The 22,773-nt window shown below is 42.3% G+C and overlaps 1 protein-coding gene and 1 long non-coding RNA gene across 3 annotated transcripts in view; one reads left to right on the top strand and one right to left on the bottom strand.

The window, feature by feature from the left end:
- Nucleotides 1-22,773, bottom strand: part of NEDD9 (neural precursor cell expressed, developmentally down-regulated 9) — a 182,161-nt gene that overhangs the window by 98,696 nt on the left and 60,692 nt on the right. The window contains exon 2 of one of the 2 annotated variants that reach the window (XM_060614802.3): nt 17,608-17,793. In XM_060614802.3, the coding sequence (XP_060470785.3) occupies nt 17,608-17,619 (12 nt within the window). In that variant the 5' untranslated portion in view covers nt 17,620-17,793. The remainder of the gene's footprint in view (nt 1-17,607; nt 17,794-22,773) is intronic. The other variant, XM_060614805.3, reaches the window with a different exon arrangement.
- The window catches only part of LOC132666743 (uncharacterized), a 33,580-nt gene that overhangs the window by 6,405 nt on the left and 4,402 nt on the right, over nt 1-22,773 (top strand). The window lies entirely within an intron of this gene.

The following is a 22,773-nucleotide window of genomic DNA, read 5'->3' as shown; positions in this document are numbered from 1 at the left end:
AAGGCTAGAATTATTGTCAATATGCTTTGTTTATCAAAGCAAGGAAAATGTATACCGTTTAGAAAGCTTTCCACCCCTGAATATGCCAGCAGTAAGGTTATTCTCAAACAGGGTAACTACAGGTATCTGGAAGACTCACTTAAAATACAATATTTTCGATTGATCTGTAGATGCCAAGTGAAAGAGGAATCGAGGTGTGACAGAACATGTCCATCAAAATACATCCGCTGACCTTTAGCAGAGGCTAAGTTCACCTGCTCCTAATTCATGGTCCCGGCTGACATTTTCATGTGTTTGGGTCCTATCGTTGGTGATTGCATAGAGAGGAGGGCTCCTCAGGCCGTGGTAAGAACACAGGACGGGGCCAGTGGTTAGTCCCCTTGGAAATGGTCTTGGCACGGGGAAAATGCAGGCATCGTGTGGTTCAACGTCAGACGCGGTCTCCTAATTGTTATTGTTGGTTGTTCCTTTTGGACTGGGGTTAGGATATTCCAACAATCTGTTCTTGACGGCAGACCAAACAACTTTTATTTCTTTCTTATGTTCTCGCGGTTGGCTTTCTTGTTTATAGGCTTGCCTGTGAAGAGCGGGTGTTGGGGTGTGATACAGCTCGCATGCAGCCCCACAGCTGGTGGGGGTCCGGTGTGGCCCGTGGGCTCGCTGCTCCCCGCCATTGGCTGGGGGCTGTGCACTGACTGAGAGAAATTCAACAAGGGCCATTCCTCTGTGAGCACAGAGCCCCTCCTCTCTCTCCCGCCTCTCCCCCCAACCCCTGCAACTCTGCTGCCACCAACCCCTTCCCTCCCTGCCCTCAAAGAACCCTGGTACTGTTTTTATATTAGCTCACCATGAAACCAAAGATTTCGGCCCAAGTGTAAGGGGAAACTTTGGGCTGTGGCCCCTCGGGAAGGTCTTACACCAGCTAAGTTTCTCTCTGTGGCACGTCATTCCTTGTGGCGGTTACTGCGCTGTGCCTTGTGGGATGTTTAGTGACATGCCTGGTCTCTACCCCCTAGATGCCAGTAGCACTCCCTGAAGTTGTGACAATGGAATCGCCAGTGTCTCCCACTGGGCAAAACTGCCTCTGGTGGAGAGGTGCCGTGCTAAGGAGAAGATACATGGAGACCCCAACCTTCCATCTCCAGTGGACACTGGGGTCAAGGACTAAACTATACTTAATGACTTTTGCCCTAACACCTGACTATGTCTTCCATCTCAACTTTTGTCACAGGGATGAGGAATTAGGCCTGTTCTATATAGATCCACCCACCCCTTCCCTGGGTTGACTGGGATATTTCTAGAAGCCAGAGTTTCCCTAGGTGAAACGAGTGGCCTCAGAGTGGCTGATCTTCCTTATGGGGCAAGCCAGATATCCTCTGTTTGTTCTTCCAGAACCTTCTCCACTCTTTTCTGTTTTGTGCCTCAGGGTCTCACCTTTGTTTTCTAGTTGGAGGGAGAAAGGGGGTGAGGCAGAGCATTTATTTCCTAGCATCCTTCATCCTTCTAGGTGGCTGTGGGTTGGCTGGCTGTGCCCCTGGACCAAAGGTCTCAACTCCTATTGGGATGTGGGAAGGGAGGCATCTCTCATACTAGCCTGGACTGATGCACTATCCCGTGGTTTTGCTGTGTTCTGCTCTCACTCATAGCTGAGGCTGGCATCAGATCCTCTGAGTTCCTTCTAAATTAGGATAATTTGGATAGGTCCTATACTTCTCCCTGGAACCTTGTCTAATGCACAAAGTCATGAGGATTTGACATTGGAAATACATGAACTTTCCAGATCTCTTCTACCCCCGGAGTCTATAATAGTATGGTTGTATACGGCTATGTGCTCCCTGCTAAGATTTGTGTAGGCGTGAGTTTGTGACCCATTCTGGTTTAGTTGAAGAGGGAATTCTGTGGGGAGGCTACTGGTAAAGTTTCCTCTTAAAAAGAGACGAAAAAGGTTGTTCTCTTTATCCCACCTGTGGACTGTGTGAGAGGATCTGGAGCTACAGCAGCCATCTTGCTGTTATGAGAATAGCAGAGTCCAAAGATGAAGGAACCTTGGATCTTCTTTGTTTTTTAAGTTTTTATTTGCTTATTTTTGAGAGGGAGAGAGTGGAGAAGGGGCAGAGACAGAGGGAGACAGAGAATCCCGAGCAGACCCTCCACTATCAGTACTGAGCCTGATGCGGGGCTCCAACCTGTGAACCATGAGGTCAGGACCTGAGCTGAAACCAAAAGAGCCTGGCTCTTAACCAACTGAGCCACCCTGAGGCTGAAGGGGTCTTGGTTCTTGATGACATCATTCAGCCAATGAATTAACCAAACTCAGAACTACTCTTCTTCCAGAATTCTATTATGCAATAAACGTTCTTATTGTTCAAGCTCATTTTACTTGAGATTTCTGGTACTTGGGGTTTACCCTGAAGTACTCCAATGCCCTGTTTTAGGTGTCCATCTCATTTAACCCACTAATAAACTGGAATCTTTTGTTTGGACCCCCCTTTTCTTGTTGGAATTCTTTTCTTTTCTAGCAACAGTCACCACCCAGGTGACGCCACTTGCTGCTGTAAATTCCATTATCATGCAGACACTCATGACTCCAACCCCATATACACAACTGCCCACTTGACCTGCCCCTGGCATAGCTAATGGACGAGCCCAACTTAACATGTCCCCAACAAACTATTGGTACGCCCTCTTCTTCCTCAGCCTTCTGTATCTCAGTTAATGTCATCCTCTTCTTCTCCAGGCCAAAATATTAGAGTCATCTGTTACTCTTTTCTTATTCCTTTGTTTGAAATGCTTCCCCTACATCTAATTGTTTAATATTATGTTCCAAACATTTGTTTCTTACCTGTCCTGAGCACGTCAGCCCGAGTGAGTGCTCAAAAACAAGTCAGATCTTGTGACTCCCCTGCTCCAAACCCTGCAGTGACTTCCGTGTCCCTTAGACCACACACACTCTCCAAAGTCATCATGCTGCCCTGCAATGCCCCATATGTGTTGTGCCCTAGACCCCTCTCCAGCTAACTCTTTACTGCAACCATATGGCCTCTTTATTTTCCTCAAACACGTCGAGCAAAATGACCTTCACACTTACCACTCCCCATTCTGGAATATTCTTCTGCCAGCTTGCCTCACATCACCTCACTTACTTCCTTTAGGCCTTTGCTGAATTGTCACTGCCTCCGAAAGAACTTCCTTTGCCACCACCTAAATTAGCATTCCTTTTCATTCTCCGCCTCTTTGCTCTGCTTTATTTTGATTCTTGCAATTCACCACCCCTTGACGATTTATTACATATGTGTTTACTGCTTATTATCCATCTCTCTGACTTGCATATGAACTCCGTGGGAGCAGGGATTTCGTTTTGCTCACTGCTGTGTCTTCTGCACTTAAGACAATACGTGGCTGTGGTAAGATTTGCTGGGTGAATGAGTGACTCAAATGGCACCATCCCCTTAGGGTACAGCAGAGAGCTTAAGTGGAATCTTAGGTTACAGAGAAGGGAGAAGAGCAGCTAAGATTAGAACCCAAGACTTGACTCTTCTGGTTTGGGGCTCTTTCCATGACGTCACACTGTCACCTACATGAATAAGTTCATGATCATTTTTTTTCTTCAAAGGTAATTTGCAATTTTACAGGGAACTGAGTCATCAAGTGCAGACATGGGTTTCCAATTAGGCAGCTTGTGTCAGCAAACTAGAAGGGGAGATTGTGTGTGTGTGTGTGTGTGTGTGTGTGTGTGTGTACAGGGGTGGAAAGTAGTGGTGGGGGGTGACGAGAGGTGCACGGGGCCTTCCTGGGTTTTGAAATCAGATCACATCATAAAACTACCCCATAGAACCAGTCTATATGTAACCTGGACACTTCTCTGCCCTATAGCAAGGGTCAGGGGTAGAGTAGGTGTATCATCAGGAAGGAGTCAGCTTTCTAAGGATGTTGGAAGTGGTGAGAGAGAATGATTTATACAATCTCTTTCAGACTTCTAGATCTCAAAATGGGTGGAAGAGAAATTAAGGAAGCTAATGGTAAAGCTAGCTGTGGGAGATTTGCCTACATGTTGAGATCCTGTGTTGGGTATGTCTGAGGCAAACTCTCAAATATGACATTCAAAGAGTAGAAAGGGGAGTCTGTGTTCAGTATCAGGGTCAGGTCTTTTAAGAACAAACCTCCTAGAGCACCTGGGTGTCTCAGTCAGTTAAGCGTCTGATTCTTGACTTTGGCTCAGGTCATGATCTCACAGTTCATGAGTTCGAGCCCTGCGTTGGGCTCTGTGCTGACACCATGGAGTCTGCTTGGGATTCTTTCTCTCCCCCTCCCCTGCTGCCTGTCTCTCTCTCTCTCTCTCTCTCTCTCTCTCTCTCTCAAAACAAACATGCTTAAAAAAAAGAACAAACATCCTTCCAGCAAATTCAATTCAGCCTGTGATACTCAAATTGATGTGAAGCATATGTGAAGGTGTTAACCAGGTAGCCTAGTTTGTTATATAAGCTAATAATTAAATCTACCCTTTATCGGTTGCTTACTATGTTCCAGATGCTGTGTTAAGTGCCGTTAATGATAAAATCAACACCCATTGCTAACATTTATTTTTTGCTTAAAATATGACAAGATATTTCTAACTGTTTAGCAAGCTCATCTTACCCTCATGAGGGTCCTTATGAGGGAAGTACTAGTATTTTCTGCATTTTGCTGATCAAAAAGCTGAGTTGAATAGGGATTGTGTATTTCCGAAGATTGCTCAGCTCTCAATGGTGGACCTGGGATTTGAACCCAGGCAGTCTGAACCATGGCCTGTGCTATCTTAAACTGTATACTTGTGCTCTCTCATTTAATGCTCAAAATTCTAGGAAATAGGTACTATCATCCCCTCTTTATAGTCCCTGAATTGTATTGCTGTAAAACAATACTGGGGCTTAAGACTCTGGTGCCTTTAGCTTGTCAGTCTTGAAGAAACTGGTTGTTCTCCTTTATAGTTTGTGACTGAGAAATGTTTACAGTTCTCTATGCACTACAAACTAAAAAAAATTCTGCCAAGAAAAATTAAAGAAGATATAAATAAGTAGGAAGATAGAATTTATTCATGGATCAGAACACTCAATATTGGTAGGATGTAGTTCTCCTCAGACTGATTTATAGAATCAGCACCATCCCAATCAAAATCTCAGTAAGCCTTTTTTGTAGAAATTGACAAGTGGATTATAAGCTTCATATGGAGACACAAAGGACCTAGAATAGCAAAAGCAAAACAAAACAAAAGAAAAAAAGAAAAAAAATTTACAAAAGAAGAATCAAATTTGAACACTGGACTTCAAGACTTATTAGAAAGCTACACGAATCAAGACAGTGTGTTATTGGCTTAAAGATAGATAGTTAGGTCAAGGGAACAGAAATAACATATATGGACAATTGATTTTTGACAAAGGGGAAAGAAAATTAGGTGGGGAAACACGGTTCTTCCAACAAATGGTGCTGGTACAACTGGATATCCATATAGAAAATAATGAATTTCAATCTATACCTTCCATCATGTAAATATTAACTCAAAATGCATCAGAGATAAATGTAAAACCTAAAGCTGTGAAACTTCTAGAAGAAAATATAGGAGAAAATGTTTGTGACCTTGGATTAAGTGAAGATTTCTTAGCCACCACACTGAGAGGCATAGTCCATTAAAAAAAAGTTAATAAATAGGACTTCATTACAATTAAAAATGTCTACTCTTCCAAAGACAATGTTAAGAGAATAAAGACAAGCCAGACACTGGAAGAAAATATTCACGGTACATACATTTGACAAAGCAATTGCATCCAGAATAGATAAGAAACTCTTGACACTCAATGATAAGAAAACAACCCAATTAAAAAATAGACAAGATATATGAATAGTCATTTTATTAAAGAAGTCTTCCAGAGGTCAACTAAGCACATGAAAAGATGCTGAATAAAACCATAGGAAGGTATCACTGTGCACCTATCACTGTACGACTGTATGGATGGCTAAAATCAAAAGAAAAATCGAACCATACATAGTGTTGGCAGGGATGTGGAGGAACTAGACTAGAATTCTCATGTACTACTGATGGAAACATAAAATGGTACAACCACTTTGGAACACAGTTTGTCAGTTTCTTCGAAAGTTAGACACACATCTACCATGGGACCTACTCATCCATCCTAGGAATTTGTCCAAAAGAAAACAAAGCACACCCAAAAAACAAATAATCCAGTGAAGAAATGGGCAAAAGACATGAATAGACACTTTTCCAAAGAAGACATCCCGATGGCAAACAGACACATGAAAAGATGCTCAACATCACTCATCATCAGGGAAATACACATCAAAACCACAATGATATACCACGTCCCACCAGTCAGAATGGTTAAAATTAGCAACTCAGGAAACAACAGATGTTGGCAAGGATGTGGAGAAAGAGGAACACTTTTGCACTGTTGGTGGTAATGCAAACTGGTGCAGCCACTCTGGAAAACTGTATGGAGGTTCCTCAAAAAATTAAAAATAGAGCTTCCCTATGACAGGGCAATTGCACTACTAGGAACTTACCCAAAAGATACAAAAATGCTGATTTGAAGGGGCATATGCTCCCCAATGTTTATATCAGCATTATCAACAACAGCCAAATTATGGAAAGAGCCCAAGTGTCCATCCACTGATGAATGGATAAAGAAGATGTGGTATATACATACAATGGAATACTCTCGGCGATGAAAAAGAATGAAATCTTGCCATTTGCAACAACATGGATTGAACTAGAGTGTATTTTGCTAAGTGAAATAAGCCAGTCAGAGAAAGACAAGTATCATATGATTTCACTCATATGTTGAATTTGAGAAACTCAGCAGATGAACATAGGGGAAAGGAAGGAAAAATAAGATAAAAACAGAGAGGGAGGAAAACCGTAGGAGACTCTTAAATACAGAGAACAAACTGAGGGTTGCTGGAAGGGGGGATAGAGGGTGATGGGCATTAAGGAGGGCACTTTTGGGGATGAGCACTAGTGTCACATGTAAGAGATGAATCACTGGGTTCTACTCCTGAAGCCAAGACTATACTGTATGGTAACTAACTTGAAAATAAATTAATGAAAAAGAAAAGAAAAAAAAGCACGTGTCCATGCAAAAATGTTTATGCAAATGTTTATAGAACTTTATTTCTAATTGCCTCCAACTGGGAACAATCCAGGTATATATCAACAGGTGAATGGATAAACAAACACACTGCAGTCCACTCCTACAAGGAATACTACTCAGCAACAATGAGAAAATGAACTATTGATACGCACCACAACATGAATGAATATCAAAATAATTATGCTCTGCAAAAGAAGCCAGGAAGAAAGGGCATATATTGTATGTTTCATTTATGTTAATATCTAGGAATTGCAAACTAATGTATAATGGCAGAAAGCAGATTGGTGGTTTCCTGGGGATGGGATGGGAGGTGGAAGGGCAGAAGGTGGGATTATAAAGGAACACAAGAGGGGCACCTGGGTGGCCAGTCAGTTAAGCATCCAACTCTTGATTTGGGCTCAGGTCATGATCTCACTGTTCAAGAGATTAAGCCCCACATCCAGCTCTGTGCTGACAGCATGCAGCCTGCTTGGGATTGTCTCTCTCTGCTCCTCCTCCGTGCATTCTCTCTCTCTCTCTCTCTCTCTCTCTCTCTCTCTCTCTCAAAATAAACAAACATTAAAAAATAATTATTAAAAAATATAAAGGAGCACAAGAAAACTTTTGGGGATCATGGATATGTTTGTTATTTTGATAGTGATGATGGTTTTACAACTGTATATGTGTGTCAACATTATCAAAATGTACATCTTAAATATGTGTAGTTCATTGTATGCTAATCATACCTCAATAAAGCTGCTAAAAAAAAAAAAAAAACCCAGAGAGTTAGCACTTACAGACTTAGGAATATACATGTGAGGACACAAGAGTATACAAACCCTTCCCTAGGTACACAGGGAGACACAGACACACACATGTGCACACACACACAAATCTAAAAACTCGAAGAGACTGCGGATAATGCTCTCAAGTTTTCAGGCCATATTCTTTATCCTCTTCATTCCTGCCCTCTGTGTATAGTTTTATACATAGTTTTATTCCTAGGTTCTGTAGTAGAGCCTTCTGACTTTATTTTCACTTCAAAAGGCTTTGTGTGAAATCTAATGCCTTGAGTGCACAAGACTGCAGACAGAACTGTGGGGTTGGGAGTGGAAAGGGACAGGGGTAAGATGCTAACCTATCACCCAGCAGGTGAGAGGTGCCACCTAACCTTTCAGCTTCTGGAAGCTGAGTTTTGTAATGAGCTGTCACTGTATTTATCACCTAACAATTACTGCAATTGGATAAGGTGCGAGAAAACCTGGAAAACATTACTCTGTCAACTATTCGGTATCTTTGATGAAGCTGTCTGTGGCAGGGTCCCAGATACAATAGAAAATCGGCACGCGGCCTGTTAAAGTGGTTTAGGTTCTTTCCTTCCCTTTATTCTGCAGGCTGCTTCCGGCTTACAATATGGCAATTGTTCTGTCAATTATTAGAACATCCTGATCTTGACTTTACGTATGCTTCCGTCAAAATTGCATGGGGCTGGTTCAGTGACAGTTCAAGAAGAGCAGAGTGAAGCCTGAGCTGTGGCTACGTAACAGTACTGCATGCCCAGGTGGACTCCAGAAGGTGGTATTTACCTTGAAGAACACATCATGGTCTCAGGTCTCTCAGGTTCATAAAAGGGATTTGGTTGGCGTGCTTAGGGTGGGACCAGCTCATAGCCATCAGATACAATGACAGTAATTTAAAATAATAATTACAACTGGCAGATAGACCAGAAAGCATTGAGACAGTTCTGTCATGAGGAACCAAATTATCACAGGGTTGCCTGGTGTCTACAGAATCAGAAGAAAAGGGCTCTTAATTGATCTTAGAATGTTGCTGTCAATGGCTTGGGCACTCTTGCTCCTAACAGAGATAGTCTCATCAAGGGAACCATAATGCTTTGGCCAACACTGCCAAGACTGTGTCTTCTTTAGGTGCTTCCATGTTGATGGACTGTGCCATCCAGAGGGCCTCTATGACCCTCTGGCTCTTTTTCCTGCTCTTTTGGTTAACCAACTCCTTCATTCACATAGTCTTAATCCAAACAGTTACAATGCAGTTAGTAAGTTTTCTGCTTACTAACTTATAATCACATGTGCATCCTTCTCATTACCGTACCCCCAGATCAGTGGGGCTGAAGTCTGAGATGCTTTTACCCCTTCTATTTTTTTATATATATAAATGGATGGTTTCTTGGCTTCCTTCCACAATTGGCCAATTACGTCCTTTCTGTTTTACTAGGTTTATGCACTTTATGTATGCCTTTCACTAGTTTAACTCTGAGAGCTGCCTTATTTCCAAGTTCTTTGGAGGTACCTAACAAGCCTGCCTCCATTTCTCTTGCTCACCATGCTGACCATTGATCTGAGTCCAAGCTTTGCCATAAACTATCATGGGATTCAGCAAATCCATTCATCTCACTCGCTTCATTGTGACTGTTAGTAACGTGGACACAAGGACACAAGTAACGTGGACATCCCAACTCACAAGGATGAAAAATTTTTATAAAAAGGGGGAAGTATTGAGAATGAGGTAAAAAGATTGAAAAATAAAAGCACATGTAATTACATTCTGCACTATTTTTAATACCTTATCTGTGAATCTAGGAAATGTGATTGTGCTTTGGTTAAATGAAGTAATATAATTTGGCACTCACTCTATAAATCTAATTCTATTATTACTGTTATTTATGTATTTTATGTAATAAAATACATTATGTGTAATAATGTTTAGTTTAAATCAGCTCCTTAGTTTCCAGCCAAGTGGCATGTATTATTTTTATTTCTTTTCCTTCCCTAAAACTGATGAAAACTAACATAAAGCCTTTAACGACTCAACATCAGAACTCCAGGTGAAAATTTTAAGATTCAGGCAAAAAATCCAGATATACAAACTTTGCGATGATAAAGTCAGACTTAAAAAAATAGGTATGTAACTGAGGGATCAATAGACATTGATATAGATGGTCAGAAGTGTGGCAAAGGTTCTGGGGTGCCTGGGTGGCTCAGTTGGGTAAGCATCTGACTCTTGGTTTTGGCTCAGGTCATGATCTCGCAGTTCATGAGATCGAGCCCCACATCGGGCTTTGTGCTGCCAGTTCAGGGGCCTGCTTGGAATTCTCTCTCTCTTCCTCTCTCTCTTCCCCTCCCCTGCTTGTGCATATGCTTAGTCTCTCTCTCAAAATAAATAAACTTAAAAAAAAAGAGAAAGAAATGTGGTTCATCCGGATTCCCACACAGGAGTTCTTTCCACTCGGGTTTTCCACTGTTCTCCAGATAGTGTTTAGAACCTGTCAAAGAGACCATGCCTGCACCCATTTCTTTATCCTCTATTAGGTATTTTCTGGAAGTCTCTGTCTCTTCTCATTTGAACTCAGCCGTGGGGAGGAAATCTTTCAAGACATATCCTCCATGAGCCAACATAATGGTTACAAACCAGGCTGACCCCATCCAGACTTTCTCTCCCTATCAGCTGTCTCCACCCTGTAAGCTATCTTGACAGAATCAAGAACAATATGCAAAGCTTACTAGGTGACTCTTGGCCTCTGAAGAAAGCTTTACAGTGTATTCTGTTTCTATTTTTCTTGACTTTCCGCAAAGTAATTTTATATCCTTAGGAGCCAAGAAGCATTTCCCATAATTAGGGTTTGCTACTGGTGCTTCCTCCTTGAAACATTCATCTGTCCAGCTCTCAGATGGACAGGACTGCATCGGAACTGTGGGTTTTGGAGCAGGGTGGTCATAGTCCTCCTCACCCTGGAGTCCTGGGTAGAAAGCTCTAGAAACAATGCTCCAACTGTATCTTGAGATTTTATGAGCCTTTTTATACATTAATTGGAACTAATAGGAATGGGCAAGAGGCCTTTTGGCCAGCACTGAATTGAGCTGTCACTGATTGGCTCTGTGTAACTCTGGGTCTCGGTTGCCTCAACTGGAAAACACTCGAAGGCATTGAAAGCAAAGGGGCATCTAAGGACTCTCTGAGACAAACACTATTAGCATCTGTGCACTTGTCAACATTTGTCAGCCATCTCTGGATCAGTGGAATGCTGGTGGACCAATTCTCCACTTTCCTGGCCTGTTTGCTAAAACGTCCCATACCTTTTCTCTTTTTATCTATGCTGCTGGAAAGGAAGGACTCTGAGATGGTGGAGCCACATGGTGGAAGACGCCCAGATGCCTGAGGATAGCTGCCCAGGAGAGCCAGTGACGATCACAGGAGTGAGAACACAACTGTATTGTGCTGCAATGCCAAGGTTATAGGGCTTACTCATTACTGCAGCTCATTGTAATACTAACCTGACTAATGTGTTCTTCCGGCCCTAAAATTCTGTGTAGCTAAAGAATGGCAGAGTACAGGGCTGAGTCAGAAAGAGATGTGAATACAAGAGAGAAGCACTAGATGTAAACCTACTACTTAATTGGATGTTGTACTCAAAGATGCTTCTCTAAGTGAGCCAGGGAAAGAGCAAAGGACTCTAGGTAATATTTAAACGTTAGGGGATGCATGGTTCCTCTAGTGTAACGAGGACTCAGTGTGTGTTACAAGGCCCTAGTCAAACCCAGAGGAATACTTTTTAAAAGAAAATAAAGGCAAGTTGTAGGGAACCCTCCTTCATCGATAAGAACACAGAGTAGGTCTAAGGATAGAAGAAGCTCACCAACTCCCGGACTTGTGGTGTTAGTATGGAGACAATGAGCACAGAGCCGTCTTGGACTTCTCGCTGATCGTAATGCTTCTTTTGTGCTACTTCTAGAATTTTTGTTGTTGCCATAGGGAAAGGGACCACTTCTGGGTGGCTGCTGATGGTTTGGGAAAAACAGACCATTTCTCTCATGTTCTCAGTTTAATCCATTTTCAGAATGGATCCCCACAGATAACGCTTTCATCTTGACTTATTTTTACTGAGTGAAAGTACCATTTTCAAGAAACCCCCAAAGCTTCATATTTTAGAACAAATGAGGCCTCATTCTGTGGGAAAAGAAAGCCACAGAAGACACTGGGAAACCACATGGCCCCATGTTAAATCAGGGGAAGTCTGGTAGGGATGTGAAAGCCCGTCTGCGCTCAGGGGTCACTTTCTGTGTTCCAGCTCCTGTTTACTTTCTGGACCCCGGTCAGGTGTCTTTTTGACAGTATAATTTCTGCAGCACAGATGGGCTTTGTGATCCCTAATCAAACACAGAAAGCCTTTAGCAATCCCATCCAGAGGAACTCCATTTACCTTGATTTAGATGAGAAAGTTAAATCTCTGTCCAGACGGAGCTTCTTTACAGGACACGCAGCTCTTACACCTGCAACTCTGAATATGCTTCCCATTTTCCAGACAAGCTCAGGGGATCTGCATCCCCCAGTAAAATTCCTGTCTGCACTAAATTGCCTTGTAGTAGTGATTTATACCTCAATAAAACTACATCTTGAAAAGGAGAATTGGTTTGATTCTATAGCTGACATAATTTATGCATGTTTTAGCTTTGGAATGCACAGTATTTGTACAAGGGGAGAAGTCTTTGTGATGAGATGTGTACATCTACATCCACAGAACTAAATGACAATGAAGACAGCGGAAATGTCCCCAGGCATCTAAGCACTGAACTCCCATTCTTACTGACACAACACCCACAGCCTCAAGCAGGGGGCCTCAAGATTTTCCAGGTATCAGAAACCCCCATGGGGCTTGCTAAAATTACACATGCCTGGTCTTCACCTTAGACCTCCTGATTTAGATTCACTGTGAATGGGATCCAGGAATCTGTTTTGACAATCTTCACCAGTGATTCTGATCACACCAGAATTTGAGAAACATCACTTCTCAGCCTTTTGGCTAAGATCAAGTGCAGAATTTGAGAAACATTTTCCCTCACGTTAGGAGATCAAATGTCTATTTCTGGTTTGAAATTGGTTACCACCGATTAATTATGTGCTTAAAGAAAGGGAAGGAAACGTACGCTTTTGGAATGCCTTCTTTGTCAAGCATGTGCCCGACACCCTGAAGTGTATTTTTTTCTTTGAATCTTTCCAACAGTCTAACAAAGCTGGCTTACTTATCCTCATTTTGCAGAAGAGACATTGGAGATTTGGAGAGGGTAAAGAGTATTAGTAAATAGTGGGGAAGAGAGTTGAACCCAGATCTCTTTGTCTCCAAATAGCATACTTTTCCCATGAGGCCATATACCCTGACCATTCTGCTGGGCATTTTTGATGCACCCAGAATTGGGCCAAGTGTTTTAGGGTTCATAATAGGTCACCGTTTAAACTACTGAGAGGTATTATGAGAAATTTCTTAAGAAGATGATGGTAAATCTATTCATTCACATGGGGAACCTCTGCTTCCTTATACTGTAGACACCCAGTGTACCGACCAGAGACTCCACTTGACTGAGCAATCCTCTGTCAGCTCCCAAAGACCGGGTGATTGGCAACTCTCAACTGAGTCTGCCTGAGATTGTCCTCAGCTGAAGAGAGCCTGTTCATGAATATCATGCCTCTTTCCTGGGGGCAGCCTACACCCCATGACTAGTCCTTGCAGGAGTAAAATGGCCTAGTGCCCTTGCTTCAATTCCCAACAACTCTCCACATGCCTGGAGAGTTCTGTGGTCATCCTGGGCCTTGACCATGACTTCACTGCAGTCCCCTTATGCCTAATTCTGCTGTCTTCATTGCTTGTAGGTTTTCCTGAGAGCATCTACCATAAACCCCTGCAGGCCAATCTCTGTCTCTTCAGAGTCTGCTTCTCTTAAGAACGTGACCTGTGATGTTGTTAGATCTAATTTTCCTTGTGGATAAATTATGGTTATGTTCAGGCAGAGTAATGGGCTTAATCGTGTCCCCCTCCAAATTTATACATTCAAGTTCTAGCCCACAGTATCTCAGAATGTGACTATATTTGGTCTTTTAAGACGTGGTTTGGATATAGGGCCTTTAAAAGAGCATTTAAGGTAAAATGTGGGTGGGCCCCAATCCAATATGACTGGTGTCCTTATAACAAGAGGAGATTAGGATGCAGACTCACATGGAGGGAAGACTGTGTGAAGACATAGGGAGAACTTGACCATCGACCATCTGTAAACCAAGAAGAGAAGCCTCAGGAAAACCAGACCTACTGACACCTTGATCTTGGATTTCCAGCCTCCAGAACCATGAGAAAATAAATTTCTGTTGTTTAAGCCATCAGTCTACAGTACTTGTTATGGCTAGCCGAGCAGACTAATAAAGGCAGATTTAGAGGTACTTCTTCATTTCAGTCCCTATTCTTTCATCTTCACTCTCAAGGAACAACCTTGGAAATCTGAACAAGTTAAGCTGTCCTTTAAGTGTTGGGACATAAGGTATTCATTCTCAGTACATAAAGTTTTCATATTCCTTAAAATATGTTAGAATAATCAAAATACTATTTTTAAGGGCTGAAAAAAGAGTATGTGAATTACTCCACCTCATTGCATCTCCCTTTTTGGGACTTTACAAACCTAGGGCAGGTGTAAATGCAGTTTGATGACTATTTTAGACCTGGGGTGAACGTGTATTTAATCGGAAAAAAAGGACAACATTTTCAAGTCCTGTCAATCGATACATTTTGACCATCCGTGAAACAATAGTCCACCTGGATTTTTTTAAGAGTATTTATAAGGTTAGCACAGGTTTCCCCGAAGGATGTTTCTGGCCATGACCTCACAGTGTCCTCATTGTGGCTCCCCAAACCAGAAGATCACAGCAGAGGGGGTTCAAAAGAGCAACCAAATCTAGTCTGACCCAGATTCCTAGAGGCTCAGTCTCTCAAGGCCTTTTTTACACTCTGCTTGCCCCATCTTCTGCCTCTAGTGATTTCTTTGAGCCGTGTAGACTTTACTTCCTATGTGCCGTAGAACTCTGAGTTTCACTGGAAGCCTCTATTGAGGGTTTAGTATGTGCCAAACATATTTGTAAACAATTTGCATGCTTACTCATCACAACAACCCCTCCCAAAAGGTGTTATTTTCACCCATTTTATAGATGAAGAAACTGACGCACAGAGAGGTTTAATAGTTTGTTAATAGTTTGTCCTACTCCTTATTCGTGACAGGGCTGGGATTCAAATCAGGCGGTATGGCTTCAGATCTGGATCTTTAGCCAGCACCCTGTCCCCCAAAGACCAGTAGGGATATATCTTTAGAAAACATTGACGACAAGGAATCAATGCTCTTTTTTGCTATTAGGTGATACTAATAATTGCCAAATATTTCCATTCTACCTAGTCTAGTGTGAAGTTACATGTAAGTGTGTATGCGTGTGTGTGTACATGTGTGTAATATTGAAATACAGTTCAATCATAAAAAAAAAAAAAAAACAACCCACCCAGAAGTGATGGAATTAAGGATCCAAAAGGACCTTGGACTTTGAACAGATAGTTCTAAAGCAAATTAAAGACTTCAGGTGGTCGAATTATCTGGTTTTCAGATCTAGAATACCAAAAGTTGAGAATCAACATGTATTTGAAATACCACAGTGCTAATGTTCATTGCAGGGACTCAAATGGAATGAAATACTGGCTTGCTTTAGAGAATTGCTAAGTTTTTTTTTTTTTTTTTCATCTCAATTGAGTGAAACTGAGTAGGTCTAAAAAAATGAGGAGAAACTAGTTTTATTTCATTCTTCATTAAGAAATTATTTTTTTTTATTTAAAAAAAATTTTTTAAGTTTATTTATTTTGAGAGACAGAGAGAGCAGACAAGGGCCAGAGAGAGAATCCCAGGCAGGCTCCATGCTGTCAGCACAGAGCCCGATACGGGGCTCAAACTCACGAACCGTGAAATCATGACCTGAGCTGAAACGAAGAGTTGGACGCTTAACCAACTGAGCCACCCAGGCGCCCCAAGAAATTAATATTCATGCCTGTGACTTGAGGAATCACAAATAAGTGTAATTTGCTCCAGTTTGAATTCATACAGTAGTCTTCTCTTTATCCATAAAGAATATATGCCAAGACCCCCGGTGGATGCCGGAAAACACAGATAGCACTGAACCCAATATACACTATGCTTTTTCCCATACGTACAGGCCTATGATAAAGTTTAATATCTAAATTACGTACAACAAGAGATTCACAGCAGCAGTAGTAACACAGAACAATTATAATGATATACTGTAATAAAAATTATGTGAATGTGGTCCCTGTCTCTTACTGTCCCTTACTCACTCTTCTTATGATGATGTGAGATGATCAAATGCCTAAGTGAGATGCAGCGAGGTGAATGACGTAGGCATTGTGACAGGGGTAACTACTGACTTTCTGATGACACTCAGAAGGAGGGTCATCTGCTTCCAGAATGCATCATCTGCACTTGACCGTGGGTAGCTGAAATTATGCAGAGCAAAACCCCGGGTAAGGGGGGGACTACTGTAATTCAGTTTGGTTGACGCTTCTGAAATGTCCAATTCTGTGACAGAATTCTGTATCATAGGATCTTAGGACTAGAGGGACTTTTAAGAGATCACTATTTTAAAAACAATTACAGTGATATGGCCATTTGGTTTTTAAAGACTCCCCTGCAAATCCTTTTATTTCTCATCAGAATGTTTTAAAGACACATTTGCCATTTTACTTGACTTCTAGCCTTTCTCCTGCAAACGAAATACGGCGCTTTTTGGATTGAATGACTGCCCAGTTGCCTTCTGTTTTGTCCTGATGGTCAGTTCTCCATGTGATACAGACAGCAGATTGTGGATCCCAGCACATCAGGGAATTAACCTTTCTTCCTCTGAGCACACATTGCTTCATGTGCGTTTTCTCATTTAATCCTTAGGACAACCTTCCTGTGTCCATTTTATAAATTCAGAGACAAAGATTAAAAAGAGTCAGGCAACTTGCTCCCGGTCACTCTACTGCTCAGCATAAGAGTGACAGAAGTCCAGCTCTGCCTGACCCCAGGGCCACTGCATCATGCCATGTTGCCTGCTTCCAAGTCAATGAACAGGGGCATCACACATCACTTCTTCGACTTAATTTCCATAAAACTTTTAGGAAGCCTTGGTTAGATGGGCGAATCAACTATTTTAACCCTAACCTCCACCCCAGGCCGAATTGACTTTCTTGTGGAATGACTGTATGGAAAGGGGATGGTTTAGCACTGATGGGCAGAGAGAGAATGGAGGCACCAGAGACCTGGCTAATCTAACCTAGGTGCTCAACTTCTGGGTTGTCAGTGAGTGTAACTTTCAGACTTGCTTGGGAACTGGTTATACTAGGGGGAATATTCTGCCTTTATTCCAGAAGACTGCCTCCCTCGAGATTTCTGAGTGGAAGAGGATTTCCTGTGGGCAAAAGATCCATCTCAAAAGATTCACCTAACAGAGCAAAATCCGGTGACCTGAAATTAGCCCTTTAATTCCAAACATAAATTACAATCCTGAGTGAGGATGGAACACCATTTGGATTATTATTTCACAGGAATGAGTCTGAGTTGAACTGGACAAAAAGGAAGTGCATGAAATGTACGTTGATTCCAACACTACTCACCCTTGCCCACATTTTCGCAGGTGCTTCTCTCCGTGAAGCCAAGGAATGTTGGAGTTCCGGATCTTGAAAAGGACAATTCCTGTTTTAGTCTCCTGACCAGCTTCTTTCTTTTCATAACTCTGTTTAAAGAATACACGATATTCTCATGCCAGTGTGTGACATTATGGAATTCACAGCTTCTTGAATCTGAAAAGAAGTTAAAAATGCGAAAATGGGTAAACCTTGGCAGAGGCTGAGACACTTTTTATCACTTAAGGATTGCATCATAGCAGTTGGAAAAGCCAAATCCATACTCCCATGAATGAAATCCATCATTCGTTCATTCATTCATTCATTCATTCAATCATGCAACCAAGGAAAACATTTATGGGACCCTCACTACGTATTGGCTGGAACTGCAAAGAGGCATAAAATATGATCCTGTCCCCAATGACCCCACAGTCTAGTAGGACAAACCAAAAATATATAGTTCCGTAAAATGCTACAGTTACTTTGATACAATATGAAGTGGACCTGGTGAGGGCATAAAGGAGGGAGAAGGGAAACTTGGGGTGGAGTCTTGAGTGATGGGTAGATATTTGCCAGGTGTTTCATATTGGGACAGAATGGTAGAAGTGAGTGAGCCTTCATTGTCCGTCGTCTACAATTTTAGTCCTGCCATTGACTGACATTGACTTCACTTGTTCTTCCACCCCCCCACCCACTGCTTCATTATCCCTCTTTATGTTGTTGCTTTTATCATATTGAAGCCACCACATGTCCCTGACTCTACCTCTCATCAACAGCTCGAGAAGGTCACTGCAGCCATATGCTTTTCTTGTTTCCCTAAAATGAGGAAAACTGGCGCTTTGGCAATGTGGCTTTTAAACAGCTTAGATGCAAAGCCCAGAATTTTGTTTTTTTGGGGAAAAAAGTTGACTGGGCTTTTGGTTGGTTAGTAGGGGCCAGATTTTCACTTCCCTTTCATCATCTCACTGCTATAAAGTTCAGTTTGGGGATGGTGTGTGTGTGTGTGTGTGTGTGTGTGTGTGTGTGAATGCGTGTGTACCCATATGGACCATAGTTGAAATATATATTCTTAGAAAAGTCCTGATATTTAAACCACATGGGCTACACAGAAATCTCTTTGAGAACCGGGAATCTGAATCTTTGTGAAAGGAAAGTGTTTTTCCTATCAAGGATGAAAAATCAAAACCAAATGGGTGTTTTGAAGCGTGGAGCAGAAAAATAAGGACTGTGTCTGGCACATAGTAGAAGCTTAGCAAACTAATGAATTTATCCAGCTGCCCTTATGGGGAAGGGAAGGCTTCTTAGAACTGCTTTCCAAACAGAGGATAATTGGGAGTTGGTCTCTTTTCACTTCTGCTAGGATGGGACTAGCTTCCTGTAATTTCGGTTTGATAAACACAGTATTTAAAATCTTGGTTAAGATGGGGAAAAGAGAATTTTCCTCTGAGGCGTTCTGCAGTGGCTAGGCAAGAGGACATGGCCCCATGACTCATGTGCACTGCCCGAGCCCATCCATGGTCACCGAAGTATCTGGGCCCCAGATGGTGGAGAAAACCAGCAGTGAGAGTTACTATGTTTCCAGAATTGTCTCCATTTCTCCCTGAGGTATTCCTGCCTTGAGGCATTTTAACTGTACAAGGTGTCTGAGCTTAAAGGCAAGCATTCAGAGCTGATACAGAGGGATCTCATAAATGACAGTATCAGAAGCAATAGGTGAATAGGTAGATAGACAGATAGACAGGTAGATAGATGATAGATAGATAGATAGATGATAGATAGATATATAGACAGATAGGTGATAGATAGATAGATGATAGATAGATAGATAGTAGACAGATAGATTTCATTAATTCTTTATTGTGAAATGTAACACACATACAGAAAACTATATGAAACAAATGTAGAGCTTAATAAATTGTCATAAATTGCCTTCCAGGTTAAGGCACAGCATACTGCCAGGACCCCAGAAATTTTTCAGGTCGTCTTCCCAATACAACCCCTTTCTTTAGAGGTAATACTACCCTAAAACCCATCCCATGGACCTTATGTTGAGCCTTGTGCTTTTAGGCTTCTAGATTTCCTCCAGAAATATTGCTTTCCAAGGAGAGAGGAATCTTTGAGGTCAAGAGGCCGTGTCCACCTGGAACCTATGTCTCCCTTTCTAGACCATTCACCAAGCACTGGGACATTGGGATTCCCTGTCCAAATGATTCTGAGTCCACTTTCTGGCCTCTTCCTCAGGCCCATCTTCCCAAAAGGTGGCCTAGGGGCAAATATGTGCGGGAGGCTGCAGATGAACATACATGGACACAGGGGCCCTTGAGGTATGGGATGGGGCAGACATGGAAGAAGACGGACAGCCTGGGAGTCCGAAGGCCACCTCTTCTTGTGCCACACGTTCCAGTGACAAGCTCTAAGCAGCCCAAGAATCCTAGGGTCCAGCCTGGTCTTCCAGATTGCCATGAAGATGTTATTTGTCAAGGTGGAGGATAAAGCAGCTTTTATTTCATATAGTGTTAGTTTAACTGACTTTAAAATATTTAGGCCTAGGACGATGATCTGTAGTTCTCTATTTAAGCCCCACAAATGTTAGGGGTGATCCTGCTTAAAGGTAACTATCCTGACTATCATGGTAATCCCCTCCTTGCCTTTCTTTAGACTTTACCCCTTAAATTGGCATTCCTATACACTAGAGTCACTTTTGCCTATATTTGAGCTCGGAAAAAATAGATCATACAGTATGTATTCTTTTATGTTAACTGCATCCGCTCAGCATTATGTTCATGGCATTCGTCCATGTTGTTGCCAACAGCTGTAGTCTGTAATTTTTATTGCCATATAGTATTCCAGTGTATAGATACCTATCCATTTTAATGTGGAGGGACAATTGAGTCATCTCCAGTATGAGGCCATTGTGGATAATACTGCTATGTAGACCTTTATCTATTTCTGTTGTCCATATACCTAAGAATGGAATTTTCTGGATGATAGATAGGCGTTTATTTTATTTACTGGAAAACAGAAGCGGTTGTACTAATTTATATTCTCACCAGTGGGGTGTGAGGGACCCCACTGCTCCTGACAATGTTTGGCATTTCTTTTTAGTTTTAACCTTTCCGTACTAGGAATATTTCAGTGTCCTACTCAAAAGTTTCTTTTTCTTTTTCTCCGCAGTGATTTGTTTCTGAAAATACTGAAGTGATTCTAGGAGCTTAGGGTTTCAAATTGAGTGCTAATAACATCAGTAGAGGTATATAATAATACCAATGATATGTGTAGTAATATCCACAGTTTTTATTTGAACTATGGCAGCTAAGAGAAGATCTGTGCCCTTGGAAGATTCACAGCAATGAAATCCAAACCAATAGGGATGGCCCACTTTAAAATAGCACTGATTAGCAGACTGACCCAGGGGCTGAACCAATACACTAGACAGGCAGGTGGTATTGACCTCTTCCTTCCATAGAGGCACACATGTCCCCAGAGCATGCTCTGACAGTTGTGGCAGCACTGGGCACAAATGACCCAGCTGGGGCCAGTTAGGACCACCCTAGAGGAGGAAGTTCAGCTGGGGGAGCCCATCAGCTTGTGGCTCGTTAGCATGTCACATCTGGCAACATCTGTTCCTCCAGGAGGCAGCAATAACCATGTGCTCTGGTCAACAGAAAGCAAGGGACATACACCAGCCTCTTGTGCAGAAATGAGCAGAGCCTCCTCACTGCACACTTTCTTCTTCACCTACTCGCGTCCCTGAGCTTTCTCAAGTCACCTTCCCCTTGCTCATATCCTCGACCTCCTTGCCCCTTTGTCCTTGTAATGCACCCTCCTGGACAAAGCCCAGCTCTGGATGTACTCAACTGTTTACTTTCTCTACATCAATCGCCCAGCTGTTGAGCATTGCCGAAAAAAACCACACACCCTGCAGATGGTGCCACTATAAACTTTGGTCACCCATGCCATCTGGGCCCTTGTTACTGTCAGGCAGCCCCTTTCTGTTCCCCCTGGTTTGCTCACCCTCTCATTTCCCCACCTTTCTATTCTAGTAATAGATCCCTTCCTGTAATGATGCAGTGGGTGCATACTCTAGACACAGCTGGCTCTGGTCCATTATGCACAGGACTATTTCAAACTTTTCTCCACTCTCCTCAAGTCCCTGTTTCAGTGCCAGTCCCTCTGCTGAACCCTAGTTCCTACTGAGCTGTAGTTTCCACCTCCATTGTCAGCCCCAGCAGGCAGTGTCTTCTCCTGCTTCATGAAGAAAGCTAGAACCACCTCAGGTGAACTCCCTCGACTTCTCTCCTCCTCATCTGCTGATTCATTTGGTATCCAAACTCATCCCTTTCTCCCGCCCGCCTCCTTGTGACAATAAAGGAAGTGTCTCTCCTCTTGTGCCAAAACGTATCTCTCCATCTGGCCTCAATGCCTACCCAGGGACATATCTCTATGTGCCTGACATATCTCTTTCCTGACTTCTTCCCAGTAGTTGTCAACTATGCTCACGTCTTTCCCTTAAGGAACAGGTATCAGAGACTTCCTTGTTTGGCCAAGAACATCCAAACAGGACAAGAAGCAATGCTACGGATTAGATTGTGTCCCCCTCCCCTACCTTCCAAATTCATATGTGGAGGAACTAGTCCCCAGTATTTCAGAATGTGACCTTATTTGGAAATGGGGTCATTGAAGATGTAATCAGTTAAAATGAAGCCATGCTCTTTCTGGATCTCACTTTCCTCATCCGGGACAAGAGGAGTTGGTAGATTGTCATTTCTGTGGTGTGCAGAGATTGTCATTCTGTGGTGTGCTCCCAAAATCTGTGGGAGCAGAGGTGGCACATGAGAGAGGGAGATAAGAAGCAAGGGTTCTGAGCTCTGCACTTCTCCTTTGGCCACAGCCATTCCAGTTTTAACTGGTTTCAATTTGGGGCTCTTGGTGATATTTGGCTTTAAAAAAACACTTTGCTGTTTAAAAAATGAAATACAAAATTTAAATCTGCTGGCTCAGGTGATATCTCAGATCCTTTCTCACCACAATAGACTATGATTATAAGATTTTGCAAGTCAAAGCTTATGGGTTCGACAAACGTATTGCACAGATTTTTCTCAAAAAGGCTTGATTTAATGAAATCTACTTCTTGTCAGTAAAAGAAACTTGATAAAA

This window comes from Panthera onca, chromosome B2 (genome assembly GCF_046562875.1).
Source record: "Panthera onca isolate mPanOnc1 chromosome B2, mPanOnc1 haplotype 2, whole genome shotgun sequence".
NCBI classification, from domain to species: domain Eukaryota; kingdom Metazoa; phylum Chordata; class Mammalia; order Carnivora; family Felidae; genus Panthera; species Panthera onca.
This window is presented reverse-complemented; position numbering and strand designations above follow the sequence as displayed.